Source organism: Labrus bergylta, chromosome 11 (assembly GCF_963930695.1).
Source record: "Labrus bergylta chromosome 11, fLabBer1.1, whole genome shotgun sequence".
Taxonomy (NCBI): domain Eukaryota; kingdom Metazoa; phylum Chordata; class Actinopteri; order Labriformes; family Labridae; genus Labrus; species Labrus bergylta.
In genome coordinates this window covers 17111451-17128545 of record NC_089205.1, presented here as the reverse complement: position 1 = coordinate 17128545, position 17095 = coordinate 17111451, and the positions used below count along the sequence as shown (strand labels likewise).

Genomic DNA, 17095 nt, shown 5'->3' with positions numbered 1-17095 from the left:
TGTGTTTATGCCGGTTTATTCTGCATCTGCATTGAACGTTGATTTTATTATTAGTTAATCTACTGTTATGCTTTAGCGTTGTGTTGAGTTCTAAAAAAAAACAATCCCAGTGAGTTATCGCCAACTATTCAACCCCTTGAACTATATAGAAAAAGTTAATTTACAATGAAATTGAACAGCAAAATGTAGCAAATCCTTACATTAGTGGGTCTTTACTACTGACTGTTTTTCTTAATGAATGACTTTAACAATAGATGTTCATGAGAATGCATTTTTAGTTTATTCGCTATTAAACTAAATGCATTACCTACAGTGTGATTCTGAGGGTTTTCACTGCAGCACAGTGACGTGTCCCTGCTTTCTGAAGGCCACCTCTGGACAGTGTGTGTGTGTTTGTGGAGCTTAACCAGGCAGCGGTCAGTCAAAGAAAGGTCAGGCTGAGAGGAGAGGGGAGCAGCAGCCGCGGGGGGTGCCCTTCATGTTTTCACTTCAAACAGCCCCTTCACGGTCAAGTTGACAGATTGAAGAGGATAGAAAAAGAGGAGGAGAAATAACAAAAGTGGCTTGCTGGATCAGAGGAGGAGAGGAGGCAGTCCTTTGGGATTGAACAGCAGAATATATATTCTGAGATTGAGGCTGTGCACTTCTGAAAACAAAATCCTGAATGTAATACATTCTTACATCACCATACTTTTAACAGGCATTTATAGCTGCATTTTCTACAATGTACATTTTCAAGTTTGTAATCAGCTGAGTGACGTCATTAGACGTGCACCAGAGCCTAAACATGTCTCATGCTCCATTAAAAGATGTAGAAAGTACAAACACTCCTCACATCAGGGACACTTGTTGGAGAAACAGTTTTAATTATTATCTGTTTACACATTTGATTCTTAGTGACAAATATATATATCATCATAATATGACACTATACACCTTAAGACTTACTTGGCAGCTGATCTTGGTCAGGGGTTTTTACAAACTTAGTTTCATATCCTAAATATTCCTCTATTTCATTTAGTATCCCTGAAAAAAATCTCATTTGTTGGAGTTTATCGCAAAACAGTCAGCAAATCTGCATCATTAGTCCTTGAGTGTACGCTCTGCTTATTGATCAGATTTGATTCAGAGGTACATGCCATCACCTTTTATCTCACTGAGTCCTGCCCCCATCAAACCAACAAGAAGAGCACCAAAAAAAAACAGTGTTTAACATTTATGGAGTCCTGATTGACTAATAATTCTCACAGTTCTTTAATGTTTAAAAAACCATTCATATCCATCATTGGACAGGTTTTTTTTATGCAAGTATAAGTTATCATCAAATGAATCAGCCACAGCTAAATTATCTAAGTCACTGGCGTCAATGTGACTTCTTACATAACAGCAACCACTGTGTGCACACATCTCAGGCATGTTAGATACAGTAGATTGTTTACAAAGGGAAGCAGGTTGAGACGACAACTCAAGTCAACAAAATGACTCAATAACAGACATATGAGAAGATAATGTATCCAACATGTGCTAAAGTTAGCCGCCATAAGCTACTGGTCATTATGTTACATTTGCAAAATCCCTGAATGTATTGAATTCAACCAATCTGTGTTGAATAAATTCAACTTTTTCTTTGTATGAATGAATGAGTGAAACCTTTATTGCCCCATAGGGGAATTTGCCTTGCACAGAGAGCATAAAAAAAATGCTCTCTGTGCAAGGCAAATTCCCCTATGGGGCAGAAACCGTTCTTTTCACTATAAACACATAATGTCCTCCTGAAGAGGATTTGGAAAACTTTTTTTTCTTTCTCAGATAATTTTTTGGGACTTTGCCTATTAATTTGGAAAGGAGAGCTTTAGAAGGACAGAAAATGTGATGGGATCAGGACTTTAGCCTCTGTGCAAGGGGGTAATGTTAGCTCTACCAACTGGGCTAAAGTGCCCAAAAAGTGTTTGGGTGATGTTGAGTGTAAGTAAGAGAAGGTAGGAGAAGAGAAAGATGGATAATATTGGGCCGTGCATCCTGAGCTGCAGCTGCATCACTGTTCACACCTTATTAGAGATGACACGCTAATGTGTTTGACTGCTGCATGCTGTCCTTCTATCGTTCATAAACCTGTCATATCATTTATTAGCCATAAGCAGGAGAGGATTCTAGCGTGACATGTTTAGGCTAATATTATGCTAATACTGTTGTGTGCTACACACACACACACACACACACAATGTCTCCCTCCCTGCCCTTCCTGTCGAGCTGTTAGTGCTGTTGGTTGCCTGCAGCGCCCAGGAGCGTTTGACGTCAACCAGTCTGCTCAGTATTCAGCTCCATGAAATGGGTCACAGCTTCTGACGGTAAACCCAGTGCAACGCTCCTCTCTGCTGCAGCTGCATCTCACATCTCACCTTCACAGCAGCATCAGACAGTAGACAGACTTGTAATAAACCCCACTGTGGCTTTATTTCCACCACACACCTGCCGCTGCCATGCCTGTGCCACAGTGATTAAATAGATTGAATACATGAACTCAGTGTCAAATGCGCTATTTTCCTTTTCCCCTGGAGTTTGCACTGCGCTAATCTCTCTGGATTCCTCTGTGTTTCCCACTGAATTAGACGTTTTTCAGCAGAGTAATAGAGAATGCAGTCCTGATTCCTTACAATAATCATTTTACATCCCCTTTTTTATTTATTCAGCTCCAGATGACTTATGTGGTTGTACATTAATGGTAACACCTGCCATTAAAATCCAATACAAATCAGCAGATCCAAAACCTACCGTACATCCTACAAAACTATTATATAGATACATCAACACCTCTCAAACAGAACCGTAGAACCTTTGTCTTAGTTTTAGCTAAGGGTACAAAAATAGGTATTTAAATGACAGAAAAGCAGCAGAATCAAGAAGCATTTTAAAGTTGGAGGAAATTATAATTGTCCCTATTTTTGCTAGTTGTTTCAGAGCTTAAAATATAAGGAGATTTTGGTTTAAAGCTTTTAGGTTATATAAAAGTAAATTCTACATTGTATCTCTACATTAGTTTCTGACTGGAAGTGGAAACCAACGCGAGCATTGATTGAATATCTGTTCCTTTTTTCTCTGATTTCAAATGAATGCTAAAAACACCTTGATAATTCTCCTAAATGGTTCCACACAGACTTGAACATTATTACGTTTCAATAACCTTTAGATCTAAACGAACACTGAAACCAACTGTTGTTTTGGTTTCAGTCTGGTTTGGTTTTGTTCCTCAGACAAAATGATACTCAAAGAGATTAAAGAGAACTCCTTTTGGATTGAGGAGTTGTGTCTTTGTCTTCATTAGGTCAAATACTTTTTTTTATTATAATATAGTACATATTTATGGAAGATAAAGGTTGCTGTTGGCGGTGTCTTGTGTTTGTTCATCTGAATATGACATACAGGAGATTGTTTTGGTTTCAATTGTAAAGGATTGTGGTCATCGGAACAAAGGAAATGACTGTCTCTTTCTCATAGTGTGCGTGTGTGTGCGTGTGTGCGTGTGTGTGCGTGTGTGCGTGTGTGTGTAAACCCACATCACCTCCAGCCCCATTTATGTAACACAGCTTTTTTTTTTAATCAGTTGTATTTATTTGTTTTGCATAATATTTTTTGTGTTTATGTAACTGCTTTGAATGATGGAAAAAACGGGTGGGGGTAGTGGGTAAAGTGGGCCTGATTGTGTGTTCTTGTAGCTGTCTGGTCCCATGACACCATCACAGGGTTCTGTTGATAATGAACTGACTGAGCATGGGATTATTTTTCTTATGTAATTATTTTCTTCAAATGTTACAAAAAAAAAAAAAAAAGTGCATGTTAAAGTTGAAGAGCTTCCTGTACAGATGATTATCAGGCAAAGAAAACCATCAAATCTTCATGTGAGAAGCTACAGCCAACACAAATGATGAATCAATTGTAGAAGTAATGATAACTAACTTCTATCGATGCACATATCAATTAATCATTCTCCATCAGAAGAAGGGACCAGCATGAAGTTTTTAGGACAAAATGAGGAGTCGTAGAATGTTTGAGGAAAAGGGAGGTGGGTTGAGATAGAGTAGGAGAGTAATATAAACTCGTAAAAAAAAGGGTCTGGCTGAGTAATTGCTGGCCCGCTGGTTGGCTCGCTTTGATTTGGCAGCTCTTAGTTGGATTTTAATGAAAGACAGACGTGATCTTCTCAATGTTTTTTTGGGCTTCTTTTGTCTTTTTCAAGTTGCACTTCTCTGTCCTGTTCCTCTTAAGAGTCAAACCTGATCCGTAGTCACTCCCCCGGCAGCCAATCCGAGCACAGAATTGATGACCTCATGTCAGTCTCCAGGGGAGAGTTACCTCATACAAAGGCCGTTTCCTCAGTGCTCAAATATGTAGATCACATGGTGCATTATGCAAAACCTTCAGACCCCTTGAAGTCACGCAAGGCACACACCATCTTTTGTTCTGGACATTTGTTTTGCACACTTTGACCACTGCAGCAAACCGATAATTACTGCGTTACTGTAAACCCATGTGCCTGACCTCTTCTCTTTATATCATCACAAGTAACAGAGGCGGCTTTTTTCACTGAAAATAATCACACCAACATGTGTACAACGGATTGTGGACGGACGTTTACAGTTTTAACCAACTTCAATATTTAAGACGGTCTTTAACTCTCCTCCCTAAACATCCACCACCCCTGTGTCCTGTTTGTCCCTGTGTAGATTTTGGATTTGGGAACTTCTTCCAGCCAGGAGAGCCTCTGGCCACGTGGTGCGGCAGCCCGCCTTATGCTGCTCCAGAGGTCTTTGAGGGCCAACAGTACGAGGGGCCGCAGCTAGACATCTGGGTAAGATGTGTGTTAACATAAGTCGACAATTCTTTTTTTTTTTTTTGTCTTGGATACCTTTTTCTAAATTCAGTAACACAAACATTGAATGTTGAATGTCATAACTTGTGTTACACTTTCTACTAGCACCTCAGAGAGGAAAATAGTTGATTATTTTCTGGTTTGGGATCATTGCATTGGCTAAAGTACTTGCTGATGCATGTTGTTACCCTGTTTAGACAGTATCAGGGTCCGTTCTAATGCTGGAATCAGTTTCACATCTCTCTCTCTGTCAGTATCTCTTTTCTTCAGTTTTGTTTAACTTATTTCCCAGAACCCAATGAAATCAGCATTTTTTAAATGTTACATGTTTAAAAAAAATCCTGATGATGAAGTCAGCAACTTTTGTTTCTGTAATAAAGTGGTAATTTCCCAACCACACTCTAAAGCCTGATATATATATATATGTATATTTGGCATCGTTTTCCTATACGTACATTACCATATTTTCCTGTTCTGGGGTTGTCAAGGGTTTTCTGTTTTTTTGTGAAAGTTTGTGAATGCAAAAAGTCTTTCATTGACTTAGAATAGAATATATGTTTATTTTCATTTGCACAGGTACAGGGTAGTACAGGTACATGACTTATTTGGTGACCTGACCTTATTCTATCTGTGTCTGTATCTGTATCTCTTCATGTTCACAGAGTATGGGGGTGGTGCTATATGTGCTGGTGTGTGGTGCGTTACCCTTCGACGGGCCCACTCTGCCTGTGCTTCGACAGAGAGTCTTAGAAGGAAGGTTTCGAATCCCCTACTTCATGACTGAAGGTAAGAAGAAAAAAATTAAGACGGGAGATTCTACCAACAAACCCTGTCCCTCAGTACGTCACATTCCTACACATTTTCATGCATCCAGTGTATTTGTGAGACATCTTCCAATCTTTCTTAAATCGGTATGTAGTCAATATGAGGTGAAAATGTCGTGAAAATTCCCATGAGGGGACACTGTGGCTCAGATGAATAGATCACGCTCTCCTGTTTGAGTCAACACTCTGTTGTATGTGCTGCTGGCAGACTCTCTCACGGCTGCAACCAGTCATGGGGTCATTTCATTAACGAGAGAACATTACGCTCATTTGATAGAGATACAGCAGGAGACACTCTGTCATTGTCCTCTGTAGTGTGTGTATGTGCATGCATACACGTGCACATACACAGCAGGATGAGTCAGTTTGGCTAACCATATGAAAGCAGCCCTGCTGCATGCGGCTGTGCTAGCTAGCTAGCTAGCTGGCAGCAGATCCAGTCCAGAGCTGGAACTGTTTATGTAACCTGGGGAAGCCTTCCAGCAGCTAGCCTGTCTGTGTGTCTGAGAAGGCTGTCGCTGTCTGTCTGTCTGTCTGTCTCACTGACTCTGTCTGTCTGCCTGTCTGTCAGTTTGACTCCATGGTTTTGTCCGAAATCGCACACTCATTCCCTACTACCTACATAGGAAGTTCTCCATAGTAGACTATATAGTGCACTCATTGGCAGAATGGAAAAAAAACATTTTGGACACTACTTCACTCCCTCATTCGCTGGCCAAAGACAATGACCTTATTAATGTTGCTCAACTAAAATGCTGGCCACAGATCAATAATAAGAAGAATCCTTTACTCGTTTATAAAAAAGCTTCTAGAGTTCTTTAAGAAATACCCTCAAATATGAATTTGATTTGTGTTTCTTTTGCTCTTGCTGTTCAATTTCCTCGTCTGAGGGCAGTCAAACGCCACTTGTAAAAATCTTTGAACCGCAATGCATGATGCTAATGTATTGCTTGGATAGTCGGTAGTTCACTACTTTTCATAATGAATTGTGGGATACAATGAGTGCACTGTTTATGGTATAATAATGTTCACAAAATGGTGTATTCACTACATCGTGAGTAGTGTGTGATTTCAGACGCAGCTCCTATCTCTGAGTCATCTTCAAGCCCTTCTATATCTCTATCTGATTCTGTCCTCTTGTTTCTCTGTATCCTATCTGCAAGTCTGTAGCAGTCTCTCCGCAGGGGGTGTGTGCTTAAAAAGTCAAGATTTCTATTTTTTTTGTTTTTTTTTGTTCTGGAAACAATTAGGAAGTTAGGGGAATGCAGGAGTGTAATGTCAGCTCCCTGGCCAAACAGACATCCAGATCTGCAATCCCCCCCCCAATCCCAGTTCAACCCCTGTTCCCCGAACATGGGAGGAACATAGTGTGCTCATTTCCTCATCCAGAAACAGTCCATCTCATCTCCTCTCACCGTTCCAGGCTGTGGTGCACAGCACAGCCTTGCACCGCACAGTTTACTCTCACTAGAATCTCTCAGCTCTCTGCACATTGTGGTCTACTCCCAAATTAATAACACACGTGGACGTGTCTTGCATGTATCCTGCTGCTGCATATTACTCAGTCTTGGTAGACTGTAGTCTAGGATAGCCTAGAGTCATGTTTTCCAGAACAACTGAATCCTTTTTTTCTTTGCATGACATCTGCAGCTGACACTCTGTGCACACAGCAGATCAAAGCAACAAGAGTTGGTTTTAATAGATGAATAGTCTCCAAAATGTCAGAAAAAAGATGTCCTAGAAGTGCTTGTTTTATCAGATCATCTCATCCTGATTCAATCAACGATTGTAAAACAGAAATAAACTAAACAATAAATTTACCTTAAAATGTATTTTATGATTAGAAATCGTTTTTCCTGTTGTTAAAGAACAGGATGTATCTACTTATTAGTTAATCTCTAATACTGTTCCATTTAAAATGAAGGAAAACACATCTGCTTTGTGAATGTCAGCTGCTTGTGTCGGTTTCTTTTCTACTGTCTTGTGATGCACCAACACAGCCTCTCACAGCCCCCACTGAAACAAAACAAGGCTATGTTTTTGAAATTGAAGTGAAATCAGGTGATCTCTTAAGACTTTAAATCACAGAGTGTGTTGCGTTTGAATCCTAAATGTCTGCATGTTGTGCTTATGGTTAATTAGTTTGGTATGTTATTTTTAAGCTCTTATGTGTGAATAGATGAATGAAATAGATAACATAAAATCTGCATTATGACCTCGTCCATGCGCTCGGACTTCTTGTAACAGTCCATCTGTTTTCCTTCATTGCTGCAACCCTACACCATCGGCATATACAGTAGAAGTGTTAACTGGGATGGTTCTGTGGTTAAGTCATGGTGGTGTAACATGCTGGCTAAGAGCAGAGCGTCAATCAAACAGTCAGCCTAGATGGGGCACGCAGTGTCGGCCCCTTTACATCGTCAAACCTTCCCTGGTGGTTAGCAGTGTTGAAATATGTGCTCAGCTTCAGCTGTTGCTATAAACAAGGCTATAGCAACGAGCGGTGACAGGGTAACTTCTGGGTTAAACAAAATTGTACCCTGTATTGTGTTTGAAGAAGTTTGTAACTTAGCAGCTGCACAGCAGTAAGAAATTGCTGCATGTGGTAAAAGTGCATCTAAGGGCAACCTTGTTATGCACATAAGAGGGGAAACATTGAGTTGGCTGAGCATTAAAGAATGAGATAGAAAAAGAGTGATGTAAGACCAGCAGGGCAACTGGGAAGAATGTCCAGCAGGGAGTTCATGTTGGCAGGCAAATCTTCTATTTTATAAACTGCTGATATGTAGTGCAGAATACCAAATGCTCACTTTCCAATTAGTGTGAACATTTAGGGTAGAGATCATTGGTGTTGAAGCTTTTTCGACATAGCTTTTTTTTTTTTCCCAAAACAAAACCTGTTTTACTTTAAGATATGAGCGGCAGGATTTGTAGGTGAAGGTGCGGTGTGGTGGACAAGAATGCGGTGCAGGCAGTGGGGGTGCAGGCAGGCCAAAGCAGCACAGCCAGGGGAACTGTAATCCTGTTAAGAACCCAGCTGTGTCTGACGTCAAACTCATCTAGCCACTAACTAGAGGTGAGGAGCTCTCATTAGGAGGGGAGGAAAGGAGAGAAGAGTTCATAGACGCTGCTCAGATATGACGGCAGAGGAAACTAAAGAAGTAAGCAGATTTACTGTGTGTGTGTGTTTTTATCTGCCCCACTTCATCTGGGCTGCTTTGACAAGGACATGACGCTCTGTGGCTTAATTTGTTTCATCCTAGCTTATACAAAGATGATCTCAGCATTATCAAACACAAACAAGCTCTTCCTTTTTAAATCATGGGCAATGAAATCTCACTTTCTCTTATGATTTTCCCACCTCCACGCAGACTGTGAGCACCTGATTCGCCGGATGTTGGTGCTGGACCCGTCGAAGCGTCTGTCTGTGGCTCAGATCAAGGAACATAAGTGGATGGCTCTGTATGCTCCTGTGCAGAGGCCTGTTCTGTATCAGCAGCCGCTGTCTGCTGAGGGCGAGGCGGGTGTGGGAGAGTACAGCGAGCAGGTCCTCCGCCTCATGCACAGCCTAGGCATCGACCAGCACAAGACTGTAGAGGTGAGGAGGAGTCCGATTTATTCACCAAACAGAATTATGAAGGTAGTAATACAAAACAGAATAGGAGCATCATTTTTTGTTTGTAATATATCATAGCATCATAGTATAAAGGGGCCCTGCTACATTTGTGCCTCAGGCAGTTGCCTATCATGCCTTATGGTGAAGGTTTTGAATGTGTATTGAACTTCATGTGAAGATATTTCTCAGTAAGGAGTGCAGCTAAACTTAATGTATAAACTGCAAGAAAGGAGAATAGATAATCCCCAACTCTTCCATCAGGGAAAACATTATCATAGGATTCAAAGCTTATAATGAAATCAAAGTGTGCACACTGGTTCTTTGTCATGCAGACACACATGGGGAATGCAGTCTATATTTGGAGATGTTTTAAATTCAACTTTTCATTTAAAAACTTTTCTGTTAGAATTGTCAAGGAGCAGGGTTTCTGTTCTGTACATACATATTAATAAAGCTGAAATGATTATTTATTAGGTACCGTGATTTTCTGCCCTTTAAGCTATGAATTAATTCTTATTTTTTATTTTGTAGTTTGATCACATTGAAAAGTTGATATAAAACATGACAGCAGCAAATTCATACATAAATGATGAAACAAGCAACATAATGTTGCTGAAAGAAAATGATAAAACAGGGAAATGATGAAAACATTAATAATTAAATCCTTACATAAACTGAAGAGAAAATAATGTAACATGGTAGCAGTCTGTACATTTTAGTCTTGTATACATTGTATTGCAAGGTAAGGTGCTTTGCCTGATCAGCATGGATGAAGTCAGCACAATAATCACATGTGAAGGGTTTTTTAAGCCCTGACTGGAAAATAAAACTCCTTAACTTTTTTTGTTTAGCACATCTGAACCTTCAGGATTGAATTTACACACACTATTAGGACTGTCAAATAATTACAAATTTTAATCACGATTAATCGCTAAATTTCAACAGTTAATTGTAAGTTTGAATTTCCATTATTTTCCTTTTTTTTTTTTTTAAGTCAGGCTTTTATTTTGAATTCCTGTACTGTATTAAGTTGTACTTTACTTGTGTTTGTTGTATGCTGCTTTTATTTTGAAATAAAGTAAGGACCTTCTGGCAGATCAAAGGTTACGACTTTTACTTAATCACAGTAAAAGAAACTGGCTAAGGATCAAAACCTAAATGAAAACGGCTCAGAGGAACAGCAAACTAGTGAAATATTTGATGCCATAATGTGGATATTATATTTGACTCGTCAACTGAGCGTTTTTAAGTGAATTAATCACTGGGACTACTGCAGAGGTTTATCCATGGTAAAACTTAAGGGACAAAATAGCATGCAGTTAATTGCAATAAAAAAATGAAAAGTAATTTCAGACTTTCCTTAATCGCGATTCGCTAGTTATTTCTAACAGCCCTAATTTATATTTATTCAATACTCTCCACTTCAGCTGCAGCAATAACCCAGTTTCACACAGGATTAAAAAAAAGAAGAATGGTCTCAGATGTATGTGAAGAACTTTGGAGTCATCCAAACTGCAACATTTAGTAATAACTTGAAGTGAAGGAGTTCTAATGAACCTTTTCTGTCATCCTTTAGTCACTGCAGAACAAAAGCTACAACCACTTTGCTGCTATCTACTACCTGCTAGTTGAGCGGCTCAAAGCCCACCGCTGCAGCTTCCCCGTCGAACCGCGGCTCGATGCCCGCCAGCGACGGCCCAGCACCATTGCAGAACAGACTGTTGTCAAGGTAATGTCAGGGCAACAAGGGGGCTCTGAATTATGTGTATGGAGATTAACATCCACACCTTATGATCAAAGCTCTGTTATTCACACCTGCAGCCAGGAACAAACAAACAGGCAGATACGAGCCAGCCGGGTTCTGTCTTCACCTCACTACTCTCTCCCAGTCTTTTTAACCCAGCCTTGATCTTAATTTCTCTGTTGCATTATTCATTATTTATTTTCTTTGCCCACTGTCTCTTCTTGTGTAGTTTCTCTTTCAGTTACCTCACTGTTTAGGATCAGTCTTTTTTTGCTTGTTTGGATTATAAAGTCAAATTTGCAGCTGCTCAATTGAGCTGTAATTGCATTATAATTGAGGATGTTGTTGAGCATTTGCTATGATTTTTGTTTTCATGTTAATAACTGTCTCCGTCTCTCCACAGTCGACCAGTGGTTCAGCACAGGTGGGTTTGCTCCCACAGGGCCTTCGTCTGCTTCGCTCCCCTGCTGTGCCTCAGGCTTCAACGGACGCTTTCAATTTCCCCCAGACTGGGTGTCCCCTGGAGCAGAACTTCATGGTGGAGGATGTCAACACGCCCAAAGTATGTCCAACGCTGCTTAAAAACAAAGTTAAAAACGAACAGCTCATAACAGCTCAAAGATCAGGCATTTCTTGTAAGGAAGTTGTAGTTATTTGGCTCGCATAACTATGTCCTGAAATATGATCCTGATAAGATTGTCAATGATTGGCTTTGATTAATATTAACCCTGTATCATTTTGAATCTGTGTCGCTATACACATGTATATGTGTGTGCAGTCTTAATCCTTTACTTGCTCCATCAACCCTCCAGAGTGCAGCTAACGTGCTATCTTATGTAAGAACTCAGTCAGCGCTCACGTCAGACAGGACAGCTGCCTGTCCCATACGGCTCCCAGACACACACACACACACACACACACACACACACACACACACACACACACACACACACACACACACACACACACACACACACACACACACACACACACACACACACACACACACACACACACACACACACACACACACACACACACACACACACACACACACACACTCCCTCCCTCGCTGTTTATCTGTGCCAAGCAGCAACCTTTTCCTCAGGTCCTGCTGAACTAACCGATTTTTAGACAACACAGAAACCAGAGGTTTAGATCACAGCCTCACACACCTTGCGGAAACACACAAACATGTATCCACACAAACAAGCACAGTCACACAAATTAAATGCTGAATCACTCTTAAAGATTACTTATCCATGCCTCCTTCTTCCCTGGCTCTAATAAACAGCAGTGTGTAAAGTGTATAGTTTTTGTGTGTGTGTGTGTCTGGGCTCAGCAGAATGCAGAAGAGAGGGAGACAGTGTGCGTTATCTGCGTGAATGGAGTCTGGTTATGTAAGCTGTCCTGTGATGATGATGTGACCTAATGTGAAACTGAGTGAACACACATGGACAGGAAGCTGCGATCTCACCACTGTGACCTCCTACCCATCAGCCAACAGCTCCACTTTTCTTGGCTCTCCTGTTTCTCTTTTCCATTCAGCTTCTTCTCTCTCTCTCTCTCTGTGTGTGTCTATGTCTCTCCTCTAATTCACCCTCTTACTCCCCTCTCCCCTTATGACCTCCTCCCCTTTCCATTGTCTATTTCTCAATGTTGTTTCCCCTTCTGCCTGTGTGTGCGTGCGTGCGTGCATGTGTGTCAGTTGAGTAACAGCATTCCTATCCCAGCTCATTACAGAAAGCAGATGAGGAATTGGGCAAAGTTGATCTTTCTGGATTTTGCTGCCGCTCATGCAGATGGTCTGTGTGTGTGTCAGTCAAAGCTCACTTCCTGGCCCTGCATTCCTTTATCCCCACCCTCCACCTCTAGGCTAACACACACAGGCTTGCATACTGTAACAATCAAACACACACACTCTGGAACTTAATGAGCTGGATGCTTTTAAATGGATGTTTACTGACTTGGAGGCAGACAAGTCTGGCTGTATATGTTCTGCATGATACATTTATGATTGTAGTCGATCCTGACAACTTTTTATCTGTTTATAACTTATAATCATGTCTTTCAATGTGATCATGTGTACTATATTAGGTTTGTAAGTATGGCTGCTAGTTGTTTTTCGGAAACTTTGTTACCTGTGCTGCTGCCTGTCTTTGCCAATAAATTTTAATCTTAGTGAATTTGGTAAAATAGCTATAGTCTCATTTGGAATTGTTGGTCTGGATGTATAATTATTGTCTTTTCACCTCACGCTTAGGTGAACGGCTGTCTGCTAGACCCCCTGCCTCCCCACACTGTCCACCGCAAGTCCTCCACCTCTTCGCCTAGCAACATGATGGAGACGTCGATCGACGAAGGCATTGAGACGGAGGAGCCTGACACAGAAGAGGATTCGCCCCACCTGCTCTCAGCCTATCAGACAGCTCGGTTCGGCCAACGGAGACACACTCTCTCAGAGGTCACCAACCAACCAGGGCCATCAAACCAGGGTAACACTCTTGCACTCTTTCTCACATACTTAATACTAGAATTTTGCTTTTTTTCTGGCTCGATTCCAAATGATTAACAACTTTTGTCCCGCTGAAGGTAAACTATTCACTCTCGGACATAACCCCTCCATGGGCAGTGTGGACTCAGACATGGGTTACGATATGGGCTCCATGCAAAGCGACTTTGGCCTCCTAGATGATTCCTCCTCTCTAAGTGAGGTGGTACCTTGCAACAGCTCCGCCACTGGCGTCAGCCCTGCGCCCTTCATGAGCACTCGGCCCGCCTACCCAGCAATGGCTGCCCTGACTACACAGCATCGAGAGGCACACAACCGCTCCCCCATCAGCTTCAGAGAGGGACGGCGAGCCTCGGACACCTCACTCACCCAAGGTCAGAACCACTATTTTTATTTTTATCTTGCATTACATCCCACTTCTCTTTATACACTCAGACTTCAGTGACTTCATAGTGAGTCAAATATCCTCCTCCATTAACCAACACGCTCCATTTTTAGGTCAACCTAATAAGCACAAGGCCATTCTTCACACCTTTTATAAGAGACTTCACTGAGTGTGTTATGTGGCATTGAATTTATACTGTAGTGCAGTTTAATGGATGAGAGGACGACAGTAGACTGCAATGAGATTTGGAGGGATGATACAGTTCCTCACTAGCCATCAGAGGTGGACACAGTTGGATGTGAAGACTACAATTTAAAAGTAATACATATTCAGGGGTTTGTTTACTTAAAATTCTAAAAACATATAAAAGTTTTAGAGCTGCTACACAACACATTCAAATCTCATTTTGTTAACGATGCAAAAACAAAAAAGATGGTTTTGACAAGAACGAATAATGGGTGAAATATAACGGTGATATCTTGGATCATGCTATGTCCTGCTTCATTATCTACACAGCAGCATGATGAACAGCATTCTGTCACTTATAGAAGGTCACTGTCTGAAGTCGAAGTAAACAGGATAAGTTAAGAGGTATGCTTTGATATTACTGATCAGTTACAAATAAGTGTCACTTAGATTTAATGGCAGATCTGGCTCACAGACTTCAGCTGCAGAGAGTTTGATGTATAAAGTGTCACCATGGCGATGTCTGAGGCTCCAGAATCCAAAGAGCACCAGTCAAGAGGAAGAGCATTGATTCTCATGACACAGACGCACACACCCCTGCTGCAGCTGCTCTCTCACACCCTTCAACACACACACACACACACACACACACACACACACACTGTATATATATATATGTATACTGCCTTCTAGACAAAAGTGCCTCATTCTCACTCTGTCATTTGCCTTCCTTCCGCTTCTTCACACATTTTCCCCCTGTCTCTTCCTCTTCTCTCTCTCCTCCTTCGCTCACCCTCTCTGGTCCCTCTGACGACTTTAGCAGTGATGATTGTAGTTATGAATCATAGACAGATATTTAAAGGTTTTCTGCCCACATATTTGTCTCTCTCGCGCTCTCTCTCTCTCTCTCTCTCTCTCTTTCTCGTCCCCTTTCTTTCTCTTCCTCTTCACCGCTTGTTTCCCGCCTTGCTGTTCTTTCTCTTTTTAAAGTTCAGTCTGTGGCAGGCAGGATTTGTCTTTGCGCTACATCAGAGAGGAAGAGGAGCCAAAATATAAGAACCACTTATCTCCCTTCCATTTTTCATGTACAGCTTCTTATTGTACACCTTCTGTTTGTAGCTCACTTGTGTTATAGCCAAGTAGAAACTAAAGTTATAGCTTAGAAATGTGTGTTGTTTCCCTGACTCTATGCTGACAGCCTACCCTATGCACAGCTTGAGGTTATTTGCAGTTAATTACCGGTGTATATATATATTTATTTTTGTAATCCTCTTTGGAGAGTGTTGATGGGGCGGATCCATTTGCGTCAGACTGCTGACTCTTTTAAATAACTCCCACCATTGCAGTGAGTCAGGTCCCCTTGTTCACAGCTCGTCACCACTGGACAGGTCTTATAAGAACCGATACTGTCTCCTGTGCACGTATAAACACAAACACACACACACACACACACACACACACACACACACACACACACACACACACACACACACACACACACACACAGTGGATCCTGACGCAGATTGAGTCACATTGTCAGGATGGGCTGTGAAAATTGCTAACAGCTCAACCTGTTTGCTAATGTCATTGAGGAGTAAACTTCTAAAAGGACAAAGCCTTTTTTGCATCCTGTTTTGAAGGGAGAAGTGATTTTGTTGATCATCTGTGAGAATTATTACTGATTTTGTCGTTTTTTTGTGCTTTCAGGTCTGGTTGCGTTTCGGCAGCACCTTCAGCACTTGGCGAGGGCCAAGGGCATCCTGGAACTGAACAAGGTCCAGATGCTGGTGGAGCAGATGGGCTCTGGGGAAGGGGCTGCCATGGGCCTCATGGGACCACAGCACCACTTGCACAACCTCCTGGAGGTAAGACCTATCTCACAATCTCACAAAAACACTCACACCCATTCAAAATCTTTCTCTAAATTCCCTAAAGTGGGCACCCGCACTGTTGTGTAACCCCAAGAGAGGCAGCCAACTGTGGCTTGTTTACTGTCTCCCCGTCCCCCTGGGGCCCGGAGCCTAGGCCAAAGTGAATGCAGCCATTGTTGAAGTCAGTCAGACTTAACCCTAGTTGTGACTGGCATTCAATAGACCCAGGCTACAATTACACACACAGACCGGCACACATATACACAAAGTAATACAAGTGCATAAACACACTGCAAGAGGAAACATTTATGGACATCTTTAAAATCCAGAAACAAACCATGAAAAAACACAGCATTAATTGCACAAGCAGACAAGATCTGGTAGTTTTCCCTCTGCCCATCTCTCATAATGCAATAACACAGCTCTTTGTTGCTTATGATGCTCAGGCCCCATCATCCTTTTAATTTGCTTTCATTTCATTTAACGACTGTGTAATCCCTGTGGTACATGCCATTTAGAGAGAGGCATCTGGCTGATCAGTCACCACACAGGCATTCGGGCAGGAGACTGCATGGATAATCCAGTTAGAGCTCATGATGGAGCACCCAGACCCTGACACAGCTTCATTAACCGGCAGGGCGGGAACCCTTGGGAAATGTGTGTGCATGTATGTGCAAGAACATGAGAATAAGTTCCCCTTGTTTAATATTCTATGTTTGTGATTAAAGGGCGAGGCGTCCAAGCAACAAGAAAGCCTAGCTTTATACCAAGGTGGACCTCATCCGCCTCTCCTGTCCCGCAGACAGAGTTTGGAGACACAATACCTCACTCACAGACTACAGGTACAATCTGACTCCAGCTACACTTCAATATCATAACTATATTAAATAATCACAACTTTCTTATAAAGACACTTTTGACATGCATGTTTCCAAGGTGATTATCTTGAACAAGGTCACAAGTCTCAATCTCTCTTTTCCACTGAAAAGGCCAACGTGTTGGCTAACAGTCCTGCTAGCTGCCAGCTTTTCTGTAAGGAGAACCCTCGAAGTTTAGAGCAACAGCTGCAGGAACACAGGTAAAAAAAAAT

General features: G+C 41.6%; 1 protein-coding gene across 2 annotated transcripts in view; it reads left to right on the top strand.

Moving 5' to 3' along the window:
- The window catches only part of sik2b (salt-inducible kinase 2b), a 42017-nt gene that overhangs the window by 19796 nt on the left and 5126 nt on the right, over positions 1-17095 (top strand). For both annotated transcript variants that reach the window (XM_020654259.3, XM_065960731.1), the window contains exons 5-14: positions 4722-4846; positions 5530-5653; positions 9063-9289; positions 10884-11036; positions 11455-11613; positions 13315-13546; positions 13644-13937; positions 15842-15999; positions 16734-16847; positions 16995-17083. In XM_020654259.3, the coding sequence (XP_020509915.1) occupies positions 4722-4846; positions 5530-5653; positions 9063-9289; positions 10884-11036; positions 11455-11613; positions 13315-13546; positions 13644-13937; positions 15842-15999; positions 16734-16847; positions 16995-17083 (1675 nt within the window). The remainder of the gene's footprint in view (positions 1-4721; positions 4847-5529; positions 5654-9062; positions 9290-10883; positions 11037-11454; positions 11614-13314; positions 13547-13643; positions 13938-15841; positions 16000-16733; positions 16848-16994; positions 17084-17095) is intronic.